This window comes from Gymnogyps californianus, chromosome 1, assembly GCF_018139145.2.
Source record: "Gymnogyps californianus isolate 813 chromosome 1, ASM1813914v2, whole genome shotgun sequence".
NCBI classification, from domain to species: domain Eukaryota; kingdom Metazoa; phylum Chordata; class Aves; order Accipitriformes; family Cathartidae; genus Gymnogyps; species Gymnogyps californianus.
Window position 1 is genome coordinate 129,801,321 of NC_059471.1, and position 16,473 is coordinate 129,817,793.

At 43.4% G+C, this 16,473-nt stretch overlaps 1 protein-coding gene across 1 annotated transcript in view; it reads left to right on the plus strand.

Moving 5' to 3' along the window:
• Positions 1-8,908: 8,908 nt before the first annotated feature.
• Positions 8,909-16,473, plus strand: part of CFAP91 (cilia and flagella associated protein 91) — a 31,283-nt gene continuing 23,718 nt past the window's right edge. Inside the window, exons 1-5 of the mRNA XM_050911158.1 lie at positions 8,909-8,963; positions 9,823-9,887; positions 12,031-12,188; positions 14,915-14,998; positions 16,288-16,344. Of these exons, the coding sequence (XP_050767115.1) occupies positions 8,930-8,963; positions 9,823-9,887; positions 12,031-12,188; positions 14,915-14,998; positions 16,288-16,344 (398 nt within the window). The 5' untranslated portion in view covers positions 8,909-8,929. The remainder of the gene's footprint in view (positions 8,964-9,822; positions 9,888-12,030; positions 12,189-14,914; positions 14,999-16,287; positions 16,345-16,473) is intronic.

The following is a 16,473-nucleotide window of genomic DNA, read 5'->3' on the forward strand; positions in this document are numbered from 1 at the left end:
TGCGATTAACAATTTTATTCTGCTTGGTGGCATGCCATTTTGATGTCTGTGTCAGTAGCAAATCTGATTTGTTTAAATCTATTCATCTCTCTTGATCATGTTTTATGAAATGTGAAGCTCCGCTATAGAAAATAGTTTCACATTCACAACAAACTGCGGGAGCTAACTGGAAGCCTGGAAGGAATCATTAGTATTTACAAATAAATGAGTCATTCCATTTTTGAGATGTCACTGATTGCAGCTGCATACTTCTATGTACGCACATCCCAGCATCTCTCTCCTTTTAAATATTGCATCAAGACATATGCTGTACAGTGCTGCAAGCTGCTAGTAAAGAGCCTGCAACATTACATATCTTCTGAATCCATTTAGAATCCCCACAGCTGGTACTCGCAAAGTTACAAAATAACATAGAAAATTCAGTCACTCTTAAGCCATTTCTTTCACATCAGTGCTCAGGCTAGGTTTCAACTTTGAACACGTAATTCATTTGCACTTGTTTTCTTCTGCTTTTCTTCTTGTTGATCCAGGAGAAGAATTTCTAAGTAAGTCTAATGAGCATTATTGGCACTTTCTCAAGGAGATCTTTAGAATCCTTATTCCCACCAAAAATCAATTGGACTTGACTATGAAGTGCTGAAGGGTCAGATTTTAAGAAGCATTAGGGCATCTCCATATGCAGGTGGAGGAATTCTCAAGATAGCCTATTTACATTGACATCTTCCTAAATACATTATGTAGCTGGAGTGCAATTATTTTTTAAAAAGTGACATGGGAACACAAGTCATCTACATGGCAGAAAATTTCATCTAAACCTTCAGCTCAAGCCCATATCCTGATGCTGTGCAGTATTTTCTCCAAGTACGGAGTGTCTTGGGTTGGTACTTACTCTGTGTAACAAACACTAAATTTTACTCAACGCATCCTGTCTGGACTGGCACATCATTAACTTCAACTACTCCAGTCCCTTATTTAAAACTCAGAATGGATTCTTCCAGGTCTGATTCTCCTACGGGTCCATCCAAAGACGTACCAAGGATCAAAGAGGGGATGTTTCCAGATCAACACACTAGATGCTGAGTTCCTATTGTGCTCTCACAGTTGATATGTCAAGACACCAGTGATGTGCTCGAGATCCTGTACTGTGTTCTGTTCAGTCTCCACCATTTGAGACTCAGAAGTGATGTGGGAAGGGCTATGTGGGTGCATGCCGAGTCAGAGGGGAAAGATAGGGGAACTTTCAAGACTGAAGAGAGCACAGGCTTTGTTTTCTTACATGAGGGAAGTGATACTTATGCATCCTTCCCCAATGCTTGAAAGGGCTCTGTTCAGCCCCCATCTGATTCTAGCTTTTTTCTTCCCATGGCGTGAGTGTCCTGTCACTGCTGTCTCACCCTTTTATTTCTGGTAGGCCCCCCCTGGGCCCTTGAATGTGTGCTAGCCCTCAGCTGACCTCCGTCCAGTGGATTGCAATTAAAGGATGATAAGTAAATTTTTTTTTTGAAAGGTTTAATAGACAGGATTAAGATCATGTTGCACTAATTGTTTAAGAGGAAATAAGAGTGTAGTGTATGGAAAAGTTATCCTGTATTATAACAACAAGCTGAAATGAGTTATGAGAATATGAGAAATAGCACTTCCGTCCAGCTATTTAATTTCCATGAAGAGAGTGGCTAAAATGGTCACAGAAAATCAAAAGTCCCTGGTGCTCCCTTCAGATCAGGCAAGCACAAACATTCACTCCCTGGAAAAGTTTTCCAACTAGTTGGAAGCCAGACTTGACCAAGCACCCTGGCAAACAACAGGAGAAAGAGCAAGGAGAGAAGGAACACTGCAGAGGTCAGCAAGGTACTCCATTTCATAGTTTTTGACATATCAGATAAATACATACTACGTGTCTCGCTGTCTGCCGAACTGTTAAGCTACCCCACGCTACTGCAGGCTTTAGTACAAACCATCCATCAAGCTGCCAGTAAAAATCTAGCTACTGAACTCCTGAGCTTCTGGGTAAAGAGATCTCCTTGGCTCAAGGAGACAACCTTCTCTCTACAGCCCCTGACATTCTTAGGGAGTCACCACTCCTCTTAGTCATGCCGGCCCCCTGCCTAGTCTGGGGGAGAGTAGAGTCAGGAAGCATGATCTATTGGCCAGGCCAGGATGGTCGTTGCTGGGACAGCACCCTCTCTGCATCCCTGCAGGCTGAACAGGCACCACCAGTCAAGTGTCAGGGAGATCAGTACTTCAGCAGGGCTTCTCCTCAGGCTTGGCTGAGTAAAATAGGGCAATTCACATCTTCCCATCCAGCCTATTAACAGGCTCCAACTGTTTTTTAGGATTGCCCTTTTAAAGAAATAACTGTCCCCTCTCAGCTTAGCATGGAGCTGACAGAAATGGATATCACCAGAACCAGAACTCAGTGGTGGCTGGAACCCCTTCCACTCCCTGAAACACCTCCCATCCCTCCTCAAACTCCTTCTAGTTACAGCTGCCTCTTGCCTTCCTTCCCTCCCTCCCTGCACTTGGACTCCCTTTTCCCAGTCAGTGGGTTTTCTCTCTTCCCCCCTGCTCAACAGGCAGCTACCAGCAGATACAGTTGTTAATTTATTTACTTTTTAAATAGTCAAACAGATGATAAGGCTGAAGCCAAACCCTCATGAAAAGCAGATATGGAATCTGATCACAACCCAGCTATATGTCATGGTTTAACCCCAGTCAGCAACTAAGCACCACGCAGCCACTTCCCCCTTCCCCCTCCCAGTGGGGTGAGGAGGAGGAAAGGAAAAAAAAAAGTACAACTCGTGGGTTGAGATAAGAACAGTTTAATAACTAAAGTAAAATATAATACTAACAATAGTAATAATGAAATATAATAATAATAATAGTAATGAAAAGGAATATAACAAAAAAGGAGGGGGAGGAAGGGAAAAAACCAACCAAACAAACAAAAAAACCACCAGTGATGCACAATGCAATTGCTCACCACCCGCTGACCGATGCCCAGTTAGTTCCCGAGCCACAATCCGCGCCTCCCGGCCAACTCCCCCGTTTATATACTGGGCATGACATTCCATGGTATGGAATACCCCTTTGGCTAGTTCAGGTCAGCTGCCCCGGCTATGCTCCCTCCCAGCTTCTTGTACACCTGCTTGCTGGCAGAGCATGGGAAACTGAAAAGTCCTTGGCTTAAGATAAGCGCTACTTAGCAACAACTACAACATCAGTGTGTTATCAACATCATTCTCACACTAAATCCAAAACACAGCACTGTACCAGCTACTAAAAAGAAAATTAACTCTGTCCCAGCCGAAACCAGGACAGCACATTTCTCATCCAGGTCTCCAGAAGCAAGTAGTTGGATTGCTTTGAAGATACAAGCTCATCCCAACTTCTAAGTCAGAAATACGGGATGAAATCCTGTCTGTTAAGTCAATGTAATATTCCCCTTCCATCAAATTGTTCCTCTGGTTGTTCTCTTACCTCTTGTGCTCTGACTAGGACATAGCATCTCCTCTGCTGATTCAACCACTGATTGGTGCAGCAAGGAACAGAGGGAATCTAAGGTTTAATTTTGGAAAGAAATGTCTTAACACACTGGAACTTGAAAGCTGCAAGCTAACATGGTTGTATCACCATTTATTCTTCTGAGTATTGCATGGGAGGAGTGAGAACACTAGGAATTCACTAGTTCCCTAAGGAGTTGAATCCAAGATCCTTTTCCTACTGAGGTGAGACAACAACATTCCTGACTTCAGCCCAGCAAATCATCCAAATGTCATCCCTGTTCATTAAGAATCTCATCCAAAGCTCATCCAATCCAAGTGAAATTAATTATACGAATGTCCTTCAGAGGGTGCCTGAAGCATTGGTGAACTTGGGGGTTTTGTCACAAATTGGACTTCTCTGAACCATAGGCTGAAAATGTCCTTAATTCCGCCTTCCTTTTTTTTTTTTTTTAAAGTGCTAATCAAAACCATTACAGAAGTCTTTCAGCAGGCTTTGAAGTGAATCCTGTAACTGTGATCACAAAGATCTACTACTTCATTTTCTTTGAACTTTGACTTCTTCTTAGGCTATCCTCACTTGTAGATTGCTTTTACAGGAAACGTGCCAACAGTTGTACTAAGAAAAGCAAGAGAGAACAGGTCTTGTATAAAGACTTTCATCTGTTTTTTTCCGTTTCAGTAGTTGTATCTCAAGATGCCTCTCTTCGCAGACCTCTTAGTAAAAACAGCACAAAGAAACCAAAGACTTCACCTTGGCAAAGCTCCATTTACCACAATGAGTACTCCAAGGCCATTTTTACAAAAGATGTCACAAGTTACAAGTGAGGTATTCCATAACGGATATAATGCCTTACTATAGCCAAAAGTCAGCACAGAGACATGGCCTCGATACACAAAACATTAGATTTCACAGCATCTGTCTTCTCACATCTTTTTGAGACTCACCTCTGCTTCCTGCCAGGAACAGTGACCACGTCTTCCTCCTCCTCCTCTTTTCCTCACTCTCCTTCACCATCTCTCCTGATGGGCTGGGAGGAAGGCCCCCTTCTTCTGGATTAAAAACCTAGCAACCACATTGACTGCAGCCTTGTGCTGCTGCTTTCCTGCTCCTTCTGAAGCACACATCTGGAAAGAGGTGTTTATTATACACAGCTAGTAAACCATGTGGAGATCGGACAGGGAATGGAAATTAGGGCTTACCTTGGATGGGTCCAAGGGCCAAATTAATTTTATATCATTTCACATTTAATAGAAGTGCTGAACTGGCGCCACCCAGGTTAGAGACTGTGATGGACCATACATGGAGAAACCATGACATCCTGTGGGAAGAATGGGAAATGGCATGCTAACAGTTACTAATTTTAAATAGATGACTTTAGTTTTGGCATTTCCTGCCATCAAAGCCTCAACAGTGCTTTTAATGCTATTAATGCTAACTTTGTTGCCTGTAACTTAGATTTTTTTAATAACTAGAAAAAAGCTGCCACGAAGCATCCCCTGCACCCAGCACCACAACAGTGCTGTCATTTGACAACTGCTAACGAAGAGAGAGCAGAAGAGGACCATCTACATAAGCTTAAAGCCAGATGGATGACAGATTGCCAGGGGTTTCACAGATCCTCGTGGACTGCAGGGGAAAAAGTCACGTTCAAGAAACCCAGTTCCCTCCCAGGCTTTGGAGGACAGAAGGAGGAGTAGAGACACCCATCATATGTTTAGCTCAACTTCTTTGCCTTCTCCCACTCAGTCCTGCCTTTCCACACCCTTCTCCACTTTTTCAGCTCCTCATCTGGGTCTCCCATTTTCTTGTCCAGACCATGTCAGTTCTGCTCTACTGGCTGCTCACCCTGTCTCTCCCTCCTCCCCCTGCACACTGGTTCTCTACCACCCCACTCCTACTAATTTTTCTTTGCTCAGCCAGCCAAGTTTCTCCTCTAAAACCATGCTTTCACATCCAATCCATCTTCTCTTTGTCCAGCTACTATTCTGCTCTCAACTAATGCTTAATCCTACCCTCCTTGTCTAAATTTTCCACTTCTCTTTGTCTGATTTTACAGTTCAAACACATCAGCAAGTCATCACGGTATAACAAGTCCATCAACAGAGTAGCAGTAACTCATCTTGCAGCAAATTACACCATCTTATCTCAAGGTTAATGTGAGGTGAAATGCATTTGGCTCAGCCTCTTTCATGGGCAACTGAATTAGTGCACTCTACTGCAATTTTGCAACATGCTAAGCGCTGGCACAGAGTTAGTCCACTCAGTCACTGCACAGTAACTCACAAAGGTGGGGGCAGTTTACTCATACATCTGAGCACCTGGTGTCCCCTCAGAGCCAAGCGGCTATAAAAAAAATCATCAGATAGACAGCACCCCAGCTCAGCTACACAGTCTTGTTCTGGAAAAGCTATTACTGAAGAAAAAAAAACCCAACCCAACCCAAAAAATCATGCTACGGCCCACAGCTCTGAGGAAAAAGCTCACCAGTCAAGTTCTTTGAAAACTGTAGCTAACAAACAGGAATCTTTTTTTGATTGCTTACAGTTTAGTTGCCTTCAGCTCACTTTCACCAGAGCGACAGGATGCGTCCTTGACACAGACAGACCGACCTGCTGGATAAGCTTTGAGTCCCTTTTCCAAAGTGCTGGTCAGAGACAAGGTTGCCAGAGTTTACTGCCTGGGATCAAACATTTTTTCAGAGCCTTTCGTGTTTTGGGATCTTTTTCTTTGGAAATGGCTGATCTGCATTAAAAAAAAAAAAAAAAGAAAAAAAAAGACCGATTCAGACCAAACCTCACCGCTTCGCCATTGCAGTGTATTCCACAGCACACACCAGCATGCCCGGGGTCCTGGCCAGGTTTCACTCCAGCTGCAGGTCCACAGGAATATGAAGACTTCAGGCAAAGAACATTCAAGATAGTAATAATCAACACATCTTTCAACACTTGTAAGGCTTTCACTGTCCACATCTGTAATTCACAGAGATTTCTCAGAAATGTGAGTTAAAAATAAGCCAGTATTTCACCCCCCCCAATCTAATCTAAGCAAGCTCCATGAACCTGTACCTTGAGCTTTTTAGCTCAGCCACATATACCTGTCACCTCCCATAAGCGAGTACTAGTTTTCAGGCAGCTATGCAGTGACCTGAAAACTTTTATCTTTTATTTTCTGACAGGTTAGTTTTCAGCCACATCAGTCTCCTGAGATGGTTCCCCACATACTCTTTCAGCTGCCAGCACCAACAGATCAGAGGCAGTGGGACCAGGCAGCTCATTGTGAACAAAGAAGGTGGCAACATCCTGCATTTAGTTCAATTTAATGCGGTTAAAGTTAATAGTGGGACTGCACCTTTTTGATCTTCCACAACTCCAGAGAGTACTCATCTGTCAGGCTATGCCCTGGCATATTTTGTTGTACTCTGTCAAGAACTCATGTAATTGTTCCATTGTTCCTTCTCTACCTGATTTCCATGTGGTTCCTCCCCTCATCAGAAAAACAGAAGTCCAGGCCACCTGTATCCAGTCATCTTTGAAAACCTTAAAGTGGAAAAATGTGAGAGGGTGGAGCTGACAAAGAATCATTTTTTGGCCAAAGTACAGTTTACACACCTCATTACCTCAAGGCAGATGTCCAGCATGGAAAAATTCCAGCATGCAAATTATGGAGTTCTAATGAAGGGAGATACAAAAAAGGAAAACTGAACTTGATCATGAGAAATGCTGGGCAACTCTATTAAAAAGTGACTTTCGCTGCCCGTCAATAATTATAATAAGGTATCACATTGTAAAGCTCTTGGTAAAATGAGGGCTTTTACAGCCTGTTGGGTATCTTCAGGGCATGGATCAATCCATTGTGGAAAGTAGTATTCTACAGATGTCAGTCAGCAACGAAGCTGTGGCAGCATTTCTTAGTTCAGACCCATATCCAAGTCTTCAGTTGACCCATTTTAATCAACTACCCTGAGAAAGAAGTTGTTGCTTCGAACAATGGGCCACAAAAAGTGATGGGCCTTTAAGAAAGTAAACCAGCACTCAAAGTTGAATTAAATGTCCATGCGTAAATTGGCAGAGTGAAGGAATTTGGAACCACAGTCCTAACATTGCTGTCCTGTGATGAAGCACTGAGGGGCCAAAATTTTATGTCAGACGTGGCAAGCTGTGAATAATTCTTTGGTATACAGAGTTTTATACACAAAATAACTAACACGAGGGACCTGCTTCAAGATTATAGGCAGAGGAGAGGGCCCGTTTGCAATTCCGCTGCTTTTTATGTCCTATTCCAAAAGTCTTGGCAGCACTGCCTCCAAATCTCCTTAGGTTGACAAAAGCGTTAGCCCTTCCTGTTCAACAGCACGAAGAAGCTTCCAACTTTGTTCCTCATAGAAGAGGATGGCCTCCTCCTTGCAAAAACGGCAGTGCTTTGCAAAGCATTAATGTTTATCTGTAACGCTTTGTGGGGGTCTCTCCAGGTGCTTTACAAATGCAAAAATACCTGCAGCCTCTCCGGCGGTAGATACCAAGCCTATTTTCACCACTTTATGGCTACAGAAGTCCTAAGCAGTAGCAAGCAAAGCCAGGAATAAGCATATCCAGGCTTGAATCCAGTCCCCAACTGTAATTGCTAAACCAGTTTTCTCAAGCACTAAGTGAGGGTCCAGGGGAACTGCAGAGCACCACATAAAACAACTTGACCAAGAGCTGCTGACAACCAAAAATACCTGGGTCCTGCCCCACCCCCCCAGCCGACCACTCCCTGTCCTCCCCAAACCACAGGCGAGCCACCCCTACGCCCGTTTCACTCCGCAGCCCACGACACGGGCTCCCCGCGGCTCCTCGCTGGGCAGAGCGCGGTCACCGGTGGGGAAGGGAGCGAAGCTGACCCCGGGGCTGCCCCGCCGCCCCGCGCACGGGGCCCAGCGGTGGCGGTGGGGAACGACCAAAGACCTGCGTCCCCACCTTCCACGCCGGAGCAGCAGAGCGCTGGGGCACCCTCCCCACCTCAGCTTCCCACTCGTGCCACCCCCGCTGTCCCGGAGGCTCCTTCCCCGCCCCGCCTGCAGCGGCACAAGATGGAGGCGGGCGGGCCTCCCCGCCTCACAGGCCTTAGGGCTCTCCGGAGAGCTGGGCCCGCGGGGAAGAGGCAAGCCCTGGCGGCGGGGATTTGGAGGAAGCAGCATCAACGTGCCGGAAGCGGCGAGGGGAAACCCCAGGGCCGGGCCTGTCCCCGGGGAAAGGCCCGAAAAACCCCCGCCCCCGCAGTAACGTCCCCGTCGCAGGGGGCGTGGCATTCCCCGGCCCCGCCCCTGCTGCCCCCGCCCCGCCCACCGGCGGTCGCCATGGGAATGGCATTCGGAGGCGCTATGAGCCGTGCGGTGACCGGTGCGGTGCGGGCCCCGCTCCTCGGGGACGGCCGCTGCGGCGGCCAAATGGGTCCCGGCCGGACCTTCGACTGCCCCTACGGTACCGGGCCCGGCCGGGAGGGGCAACGTCCTCCCCGCGCCCCCTACCCCGCTGGCAGCCCCCGGGGCGGGGGGACCGGTGCGGCCAGGCCGGACACCCTCCGCGGGGAGGGAGGCCGCGTCCAACGGGGCCGGCTGGGCCCGGGGCGGGGAGTCGGTGCTGGGCGGGGGGGGTGGGGGTGGTCGGTGTGCGGGTCGTGGAGCGGTTGGGCTGCCCGAGCAGGCCTCCCGCCTCTCCCCTGGGTTCCCCTGCCGGCCGGCCGGCGTGCAAGACGAGGTGCACGGCCAGAGCTGGCCGAGGGGCTGTCACTGAGCGACCGGCACCTTGCTAGGCAGGGAAAGCAGGTTCGGAGCTGGGAAGATGGGTGCCGCCCCAGGAGCAGGGCAGAGCCACGTAGTGGTAAACCATTAGGGTTGGCAGCAGTAACCAAGTTATCAGGAGCGAGGAGAGGCTTGGGACGACAAAACATTTGCAAGCTGCAGGAAAGCCAGCACTAGCTCTATATCCCAGAGGGAAGCGTCATGTACAGTATGATATTTCCACTGATTACCATTGCACCATGCTTTCTTTTTTGTTTCATGTCTTCATTTTCTATTGAAGTTGGCAGTGCTTCCAAAGAGAGTAGATTTTTCTTCAGTCATGTGCATGTTCCACGGAAGACAGTAGTATTTCAGCTCTGAGCCTCATTTGTGTGATGGTGGAATTTCTTTGATATGGAGACACGTATTTAAGTTTTTTTCTTTCCTAGGTTGTTTTATACTCTCTTATGGACAGACTTTTTAAGGGGGAAGTGGAGCCTGACAATTCGTGCTGATTCCTGAAATATGTAACTAGTTCCATTTGTTCACTTATCTTTCAGACCCTCTGTACACACTGTCAAGTGAGAAGAACCATTCAAAGTCAAATGTCCATGGTGATAAAGTGGTAGGTGTTGGCCAAAGATAGCTCACATGTGCACCTTATATTTCTGTGTGTATGCATACACATTGGTAGAAACTATCTCAGTTCCAAGCTGCTCCCTTAAAACAGCCAAATACAAAGCAAAGGAAGCAGTTTTATCTAAAACAAGACTTAACACAGGGAGTAACCATGATTGCTGGCCTAGGGTGACTCTGTAGCAGCAGCCTAGAAATGCCCAGTTCCATGTCCTGAGTAATTTCCTAAATTGTGTGTCAGTATTTTTAATAGAATATCTCCAAATGCTGTTAACAATAGCTTGTATATGTTATTAAGATCTAATAAAAGAACTAGACAGTTGTTGTGCTGTTGTTCAAGCAGAGCTGTTAAAATGTGTTATTTCATACGGTGCCTCCTCACTTACCTTGGGATATACTTACACTACAGCTCAAGGTAGCATACTTAGACAGTTTAAAATGAACTAGGTAGCAACAGCTAAGCAGTCTGTAAAGATTGCAAACCCATCCTGATTCTTCATACTAGGTTAGTGCAATTTAACTTCCTAGGTAAGCCCTTGGCTAGTTAGCCCATGCTTAGCTACCTACTGCATTTGCTCCCCTGCTATCAGTATTCACCCTAGCTGGTTTACAACCCGCTAGGGCATGTGTGTGGGAGTTGCAGTCACACCTTTAGACAGCAGTGATTGATGGCTGGACAGGCTGCATATAGGTACAATGCCAAAGGAAAACAGACTTGGTACAACTGCACAATGAATTGGTTTTTAAACAAAGAGTCCTCCTGAAGCTATGCACTTGACTGAGCCTGCAAGGCAGATATTCTGAACTCTGAAACTCCATTGTTGTACAGCGAGGAGAAAATCCCTGAGCAGCTTTCCAACAACAGAATCAAGAAACATTTTTTTGAAGAATGTTTCTAGATGTCTTACCCCATTATCTCAGACCCTTTCTTACATCTACATGAAAAAAATGTGTGTTTGTCTGCCTCTCTGTAGAGAGACATGCACACGGAGCTGGAAACATTGCCTGTCATCATAGAGATCCTTGCAACAATATGGCTCTGTTAACAGTTCAGGCCAGACAACGTAAGCAGGCATACTGTCACTAATGTCACGTCATAGGTGTAATGTTGCAGATGGGTATGCAAGACTCTGACTTGCATAAAACATGCTTTAAGCATATGAATCAGGAAGTGCACAATGTGCAATTCAAAACAATACAACCTTGAATTCTTAATCTATAGCATCACAAAATGGGGTGGACAGGAGTTGTGATAATATTAGTTTATAGGGTTTTCCAAACTCTCGAAAGTTGAATTCCCTTTGAAGAGAAATGAAACAAAAATGCAGTCTCATGCACAGCAAGCGACTACTCATAGTAGGGTGCCTAGATCTTCATCACCTGACACTCTCTTACTCTCTGGTGAGTTAGTGTACTTGAAATGTCACCACTACCCTATATGCATCTGAGTTAGCACCCGCTGAAATGAAAGGGGCGATTCACAATTCAAAGCTGATTTCAGACTTTACAGAAACTCAAGCCAATATAGCTACATCACTTATACTTGAGTCACGATTGCAAAGATTTATTGGCAACCATAAATTTAGAGATTTAAGGCATATCTACCCATGGAGATTAGAGCTTAGAATGAAGGGTGTGGATTTTTAATGTGATCATTTTTGTGTGCTAACTCCCCTGGAGATATTTTTAACACATGCTAAAATTGTTACAGTATAAAATAATGTAACTTTACTCTGTAAGTGGAATATGTTGCTTCATTTCTAGAGCACATGAAATAGAAGGGAGTTACATGGGGTAATGTGCTAGAAATTCACATTACTGCACATTCACAGTTACTGCACACTAACTTCTTTATGTAACGAACCGTTAGACCCTTCGATTTTAAGTATAAGTTTAGACACTGGAAAACAGCCAGAAGACATATCTGTGCATCTGCTGCTAGTCTGGTATGCTCCACATCTTGAGAAGTACCATCTAACCAGCTGACATCGTTAGCATACGTATGCCTTCTTCTTTCCCCATCCCAAATGTGCAGTCCTGTAAATCACAGCAAGCTGAAATTCTGATCTCTTTAATGCTGTTTGAAATTGCTAAATCACTGCCTCTCTTCTTTGTGTCCACACAAACATTAGGTAAAAGCACCAATGTTCAGAAGTATGTTTAGTAGCTTGATCCATCTCCCGGGCTACAGTCTGTGCTTGGAGGGCAAAGATCCAGTGCCTCCATTTATTGACCGAAGATGGAGAGGGAGGGCTCAGCAGTGCCTGGAGGCTCTTCAGCAGCTTGCTGCGTAAGTGTTCTATGGTTGGATAATTTAAAACAAACATACAAGCAAACCCAACAAAAACCCATGCACACTGAAATGCAGATGACTGCAATTTGCTCCTACTTATATTTCCCTTGAAATTAAGAGATTGCAGCTGTTGTGGAGTATGGTTGCCCATCTGTTTCTTACAGGGTGGATGTTGCACATTCCTTCATCCCTGTACTATCTGCTTTGCAGCGGTTGCCGGGAAAGAGAAGAGAGTTATTTCAATCTCTTATAGATCAGATAAGTTATGAAGACTTCAGTGACTCATGTGTGTTACTTCAGCGGGAGCTGTTTCCTTTTAGTCCCGTGCAGTTGCAGCTGGTTAGATTGCTTTTGCTGCTCGTTCAAGGGTGTATGGGGCCTGAACCAGGGCACCACGTTTTTAGTGCAGGGGTTTCTTAGTTGAACTTTCTCCTGGCATCACAATTTGGGCTTCTGATTCAGCAAATGTTTATATGTTTTGCCACACCATGCGTTTTTTGGAGTCCTCTTGTAGCTGTATCCAAGACTGCAGGCATCAGCCTAGGTAGTTGTTTTCAGAAGTTTTTGCTGCATTAACAAGCTAACTTTAGACCATGGGCTTTTCAGATGATGTGTGCTCTGGGGTTGCTGGTGAGTTCTACCACATGCCAGACAGTAATCAAAGATGTTTAAGAGTGATACAGTGGATTTCACACCTGGTTTTGTTCAGTTTCAAAAGCGTATTCTTCTCATTTCCATAATAAAATAAGAATTTTGGAGCCTTTTTTTTTCTTATTATTGTTTTCAGCATTTCAAACTGTCCCCAGCATATGAAAATCTCAGTGGCTTCTTATATTTTGCCTGTTATTCTGTAACAATAACTTGTTTGACACCTGCGCTGCTTTAAAATTGATTTACATTTCAACAACATGTATTTGCAAAATGTCTTGCAATTAACAAAAAATGAGAAATACGTTCCCTCTGTTTCAACCTGCACTGATTGACAGTGTTGCTGATACAGAAGATAGAATATTTCCCAGCTGTCTTCTCAGTAGTTGCATTGCCTCTGCAAGGTTACCAGGAATAAATGCTCATTTATTTCAGCAAAGTCAGCAAATGTAAGTCAAGGACATGCAAGAGGCAGGATCTGTGGAATAAAAAGGGCTGTTTCACTGGGTTCCCATTGTGCCTGTAACTATACCATAATAGGATGAACAGCTTATGCTAATAAAGTTAGCTCATAAGAATAAGTGCCCACCTGTGCTGAATGAAACACAAATCCATCTGGATGGAGCAACAGTCTGATATGTAAAGAGTCAGCTAGTGGAACTAGGTCAGCTCAATTAACTCATTTGAATTACAAACACAACTTCACAATAATAGGTTGATTAGTGCTGAGCAAGTGTCTCAGGTTACTGCACTGCATCTCAAAACATTCCCCTCTCTTCTGTTATGTGATATGACTGAAAGCACCGGGAAGAGATGACTTTAAACTTACCTTGGCAGTAAATTGTATGTCATGGGAGGTTAATGAAGCATCTCTCTATAGGCTTTGCTGTAGTGGGTCACTATACAGTGGCTCCCTGAGTTCCACAGCACAGCTCACAGGGCTTAGATGAGGTCTTTGAAGACAACTGATCTCAGCATGCAATCCTCTGTTTTGATCCCAGCTGTTGAGTAATGTTACATATTGTTAATTGTATCTCTGTAAATATACCTCAGTATTTAAAATTAGGCAGCAGCAACCAACTCCAGCACCCACAATCCCATACATCTGAGGTCAGGATTCTTGCAAGTTGCCAAAAATGGTCTTACAAAAAACATCACCTTCAGGACTTGCCATATATATAGCTTAAGGAAATGACTTAACCTTAATGGCATGATATGGGCTTTTTTTTTAAAATAACTTCTGTTTCTTGGTTTTAACCACCTTGCAAGTTGAGAAGAGTAAGACCGGAGTATAAAGTGGTTGTGAAATCAAATAGCAATCCTGATGCATAGCTTTCAAAGGACTCAATTCTACCCATTCTCTCACTGACTGCCTTAATGAGGTCTACCTCATGGTCTTCCAAAGCTTTAAAATAAAGAAAACCCTCCAAGATGTTATAGTGAAAAATTTAAACTGTCTGCCTACTTTAAATTCAAAATGGGGAAAAAAATGAAGAAAGACTGTTCTGCAAAAGATATGCTTGTTCCAGCATAGGTTTTGAAACATTCACATGGTCATCCTAGTTTTTCTCCTTTATTGGAGAATTCAAATTGAAATTGCTGATTCTAAAATTTTCCACATTTGCTCAAAATCTCTTTAGCTAGTTTTGAAAGGTAGAAAGTGGTAGTCTTCCCCTTTGTTCATTCTACTCCTTTACACATATTGTCTGTTATGGAAAGTTTTTCACTCTTAAGGAAATGAGCTTGCTCCCCCCACTCCCAATAAAAGTAGTTTACTTTACAAGGTCAAGCACTTACAAGTGGTCAATCCTTTTCATGACAAGCCCATAAGAAGGTTTTATTAAAGGCAGCAAATGACCATCTCTTGCCCACACATAGTGGGAAATATACATAAAGTGTCAAACTGTTTTGCTATATATGTAAGTATGAAAAAAGCAAAATATAATTGCTTGTATAAGTATGGGGATTTTGTGGAATTTGTAGTAGAGAGAGATTAAAAAAAAAAGCATAAGAAAAAAAGATGAGAACTGCTTTGAATGTACTTCTTAAATGAAATCCTGTATTTTGGCTTTTAGAGCTCAATCTTCTCTTCAAATACCTCAAATTGTGTATGAAGATCCTGAAGTTAGTGGAAGGAATCGCTACAAATATTTTGCACGGTAAGGAATGAACTGATTTGAAACAGAGTTCAGAAGCTTGCTTTTGTAGAGTTTATAGAGCACCTAAATAAATGCCAGAGCCTTATTTTTTCTGTCTTTTCTGTCAGTTCTTTGATCACTGTTATGGAAAATCTAAATAGTAACCAAATCTTAAATCACAAAGTCTTTTTAAATTCACACTATGCCAGGATTTTCTGGTAATGAGTGAGTTACCATATAAGCAAATGTACCAGGCATTCTGTACTTAATAATTATTTGTAGAAAGCTTTGGGCTGTAGATCCTCCTACACAAAGGAAGAAAATGCTCACAAAACCATTGTGGTTCTCCAGACTCCTGCAAAGGTGGCTTCTTGAAAAGGAACCTTTTAACTCCCAGTTTCTGCCAGGAGGAGAAAGGGAGCAAAAGGAATCCTTGATTAAATTTTCATCAATGTCCTCTACTGCAGGACTGCTCTGCTCCTTCCAGAATGACACTGCAGGTCAGCAATGGACTCAAGATCTGAACCAACAGCTAGCATATAATCATTCTCAACTTAGTCACATATACTTTGAATTACATTCACTGTTATAGTCAGCAGCTATTGGCCAATATGTCCACTTTAAATATAAAAAAATTGCCAAGTTTAATAACTTGAAGTTCTTTTTGGCTCCTTTAACAACAACAAAAAGAGGACAAAGATGATGTTATCTTCTGCAATTTGAAATTAAGCTTTAAAGTCTCTCAAACGCTAAGGGAAATTCATAGTGAACAATAATATGCAAACTATAAGAATGCCTAAGAAGGAATTATTAGTATGTTGTTGAGCCCATATCACTTTCCAGATACTTCATAAAATACTGCAAAAAAGGAAACAATCAAATTAGGTAAGTCCAAAACAGATTACCTTACCAGCTGATTGTAGGAATTCATGTCAGGATTTCAAGAAGTTATTAAAAAAAAAAACTCTCAGAAGCTCAAAGTGAAAAAAGTAAACTAATTAGTGAAACATACACATAATGTTGTGAGCACACTCAAAACTAACTTCTTTTAATTATTGACTTGTTTTGCAATTCCACTTTCTGCTTTGACAGAAGAATAACAATCGTATTGGTGAAACTTTCTCTGTTACTCCTTAGCTATGAAAGAATTATTTAATATTCAGGCACAATTCTTAAACATGCAACTACAGAACCTGAGTTGTCAAAAATCAGTGTAACTCCACCGAAATTCATGGACTGCAGTTTTTCTAAACCGTAATGATCTTTTACGCTTATGGTTGTTGCCTTACATCTGCATTCTCTCTTTTCAGACCTCTCATCCCTTCTAATAAGCTGCTTCCACTAAATGTTGTTTATGCAGTGGCAGAGTAAGTAGTGAGTTCTGGAACATTACTGTTGTAATGGGTCACATCTCACCAGAAAAAGATTGGGAAACTATTAGCTGGTGACCAATATTTTTCATAATGAACCAACAGGAAAAACTTGTTAAGAGGTAA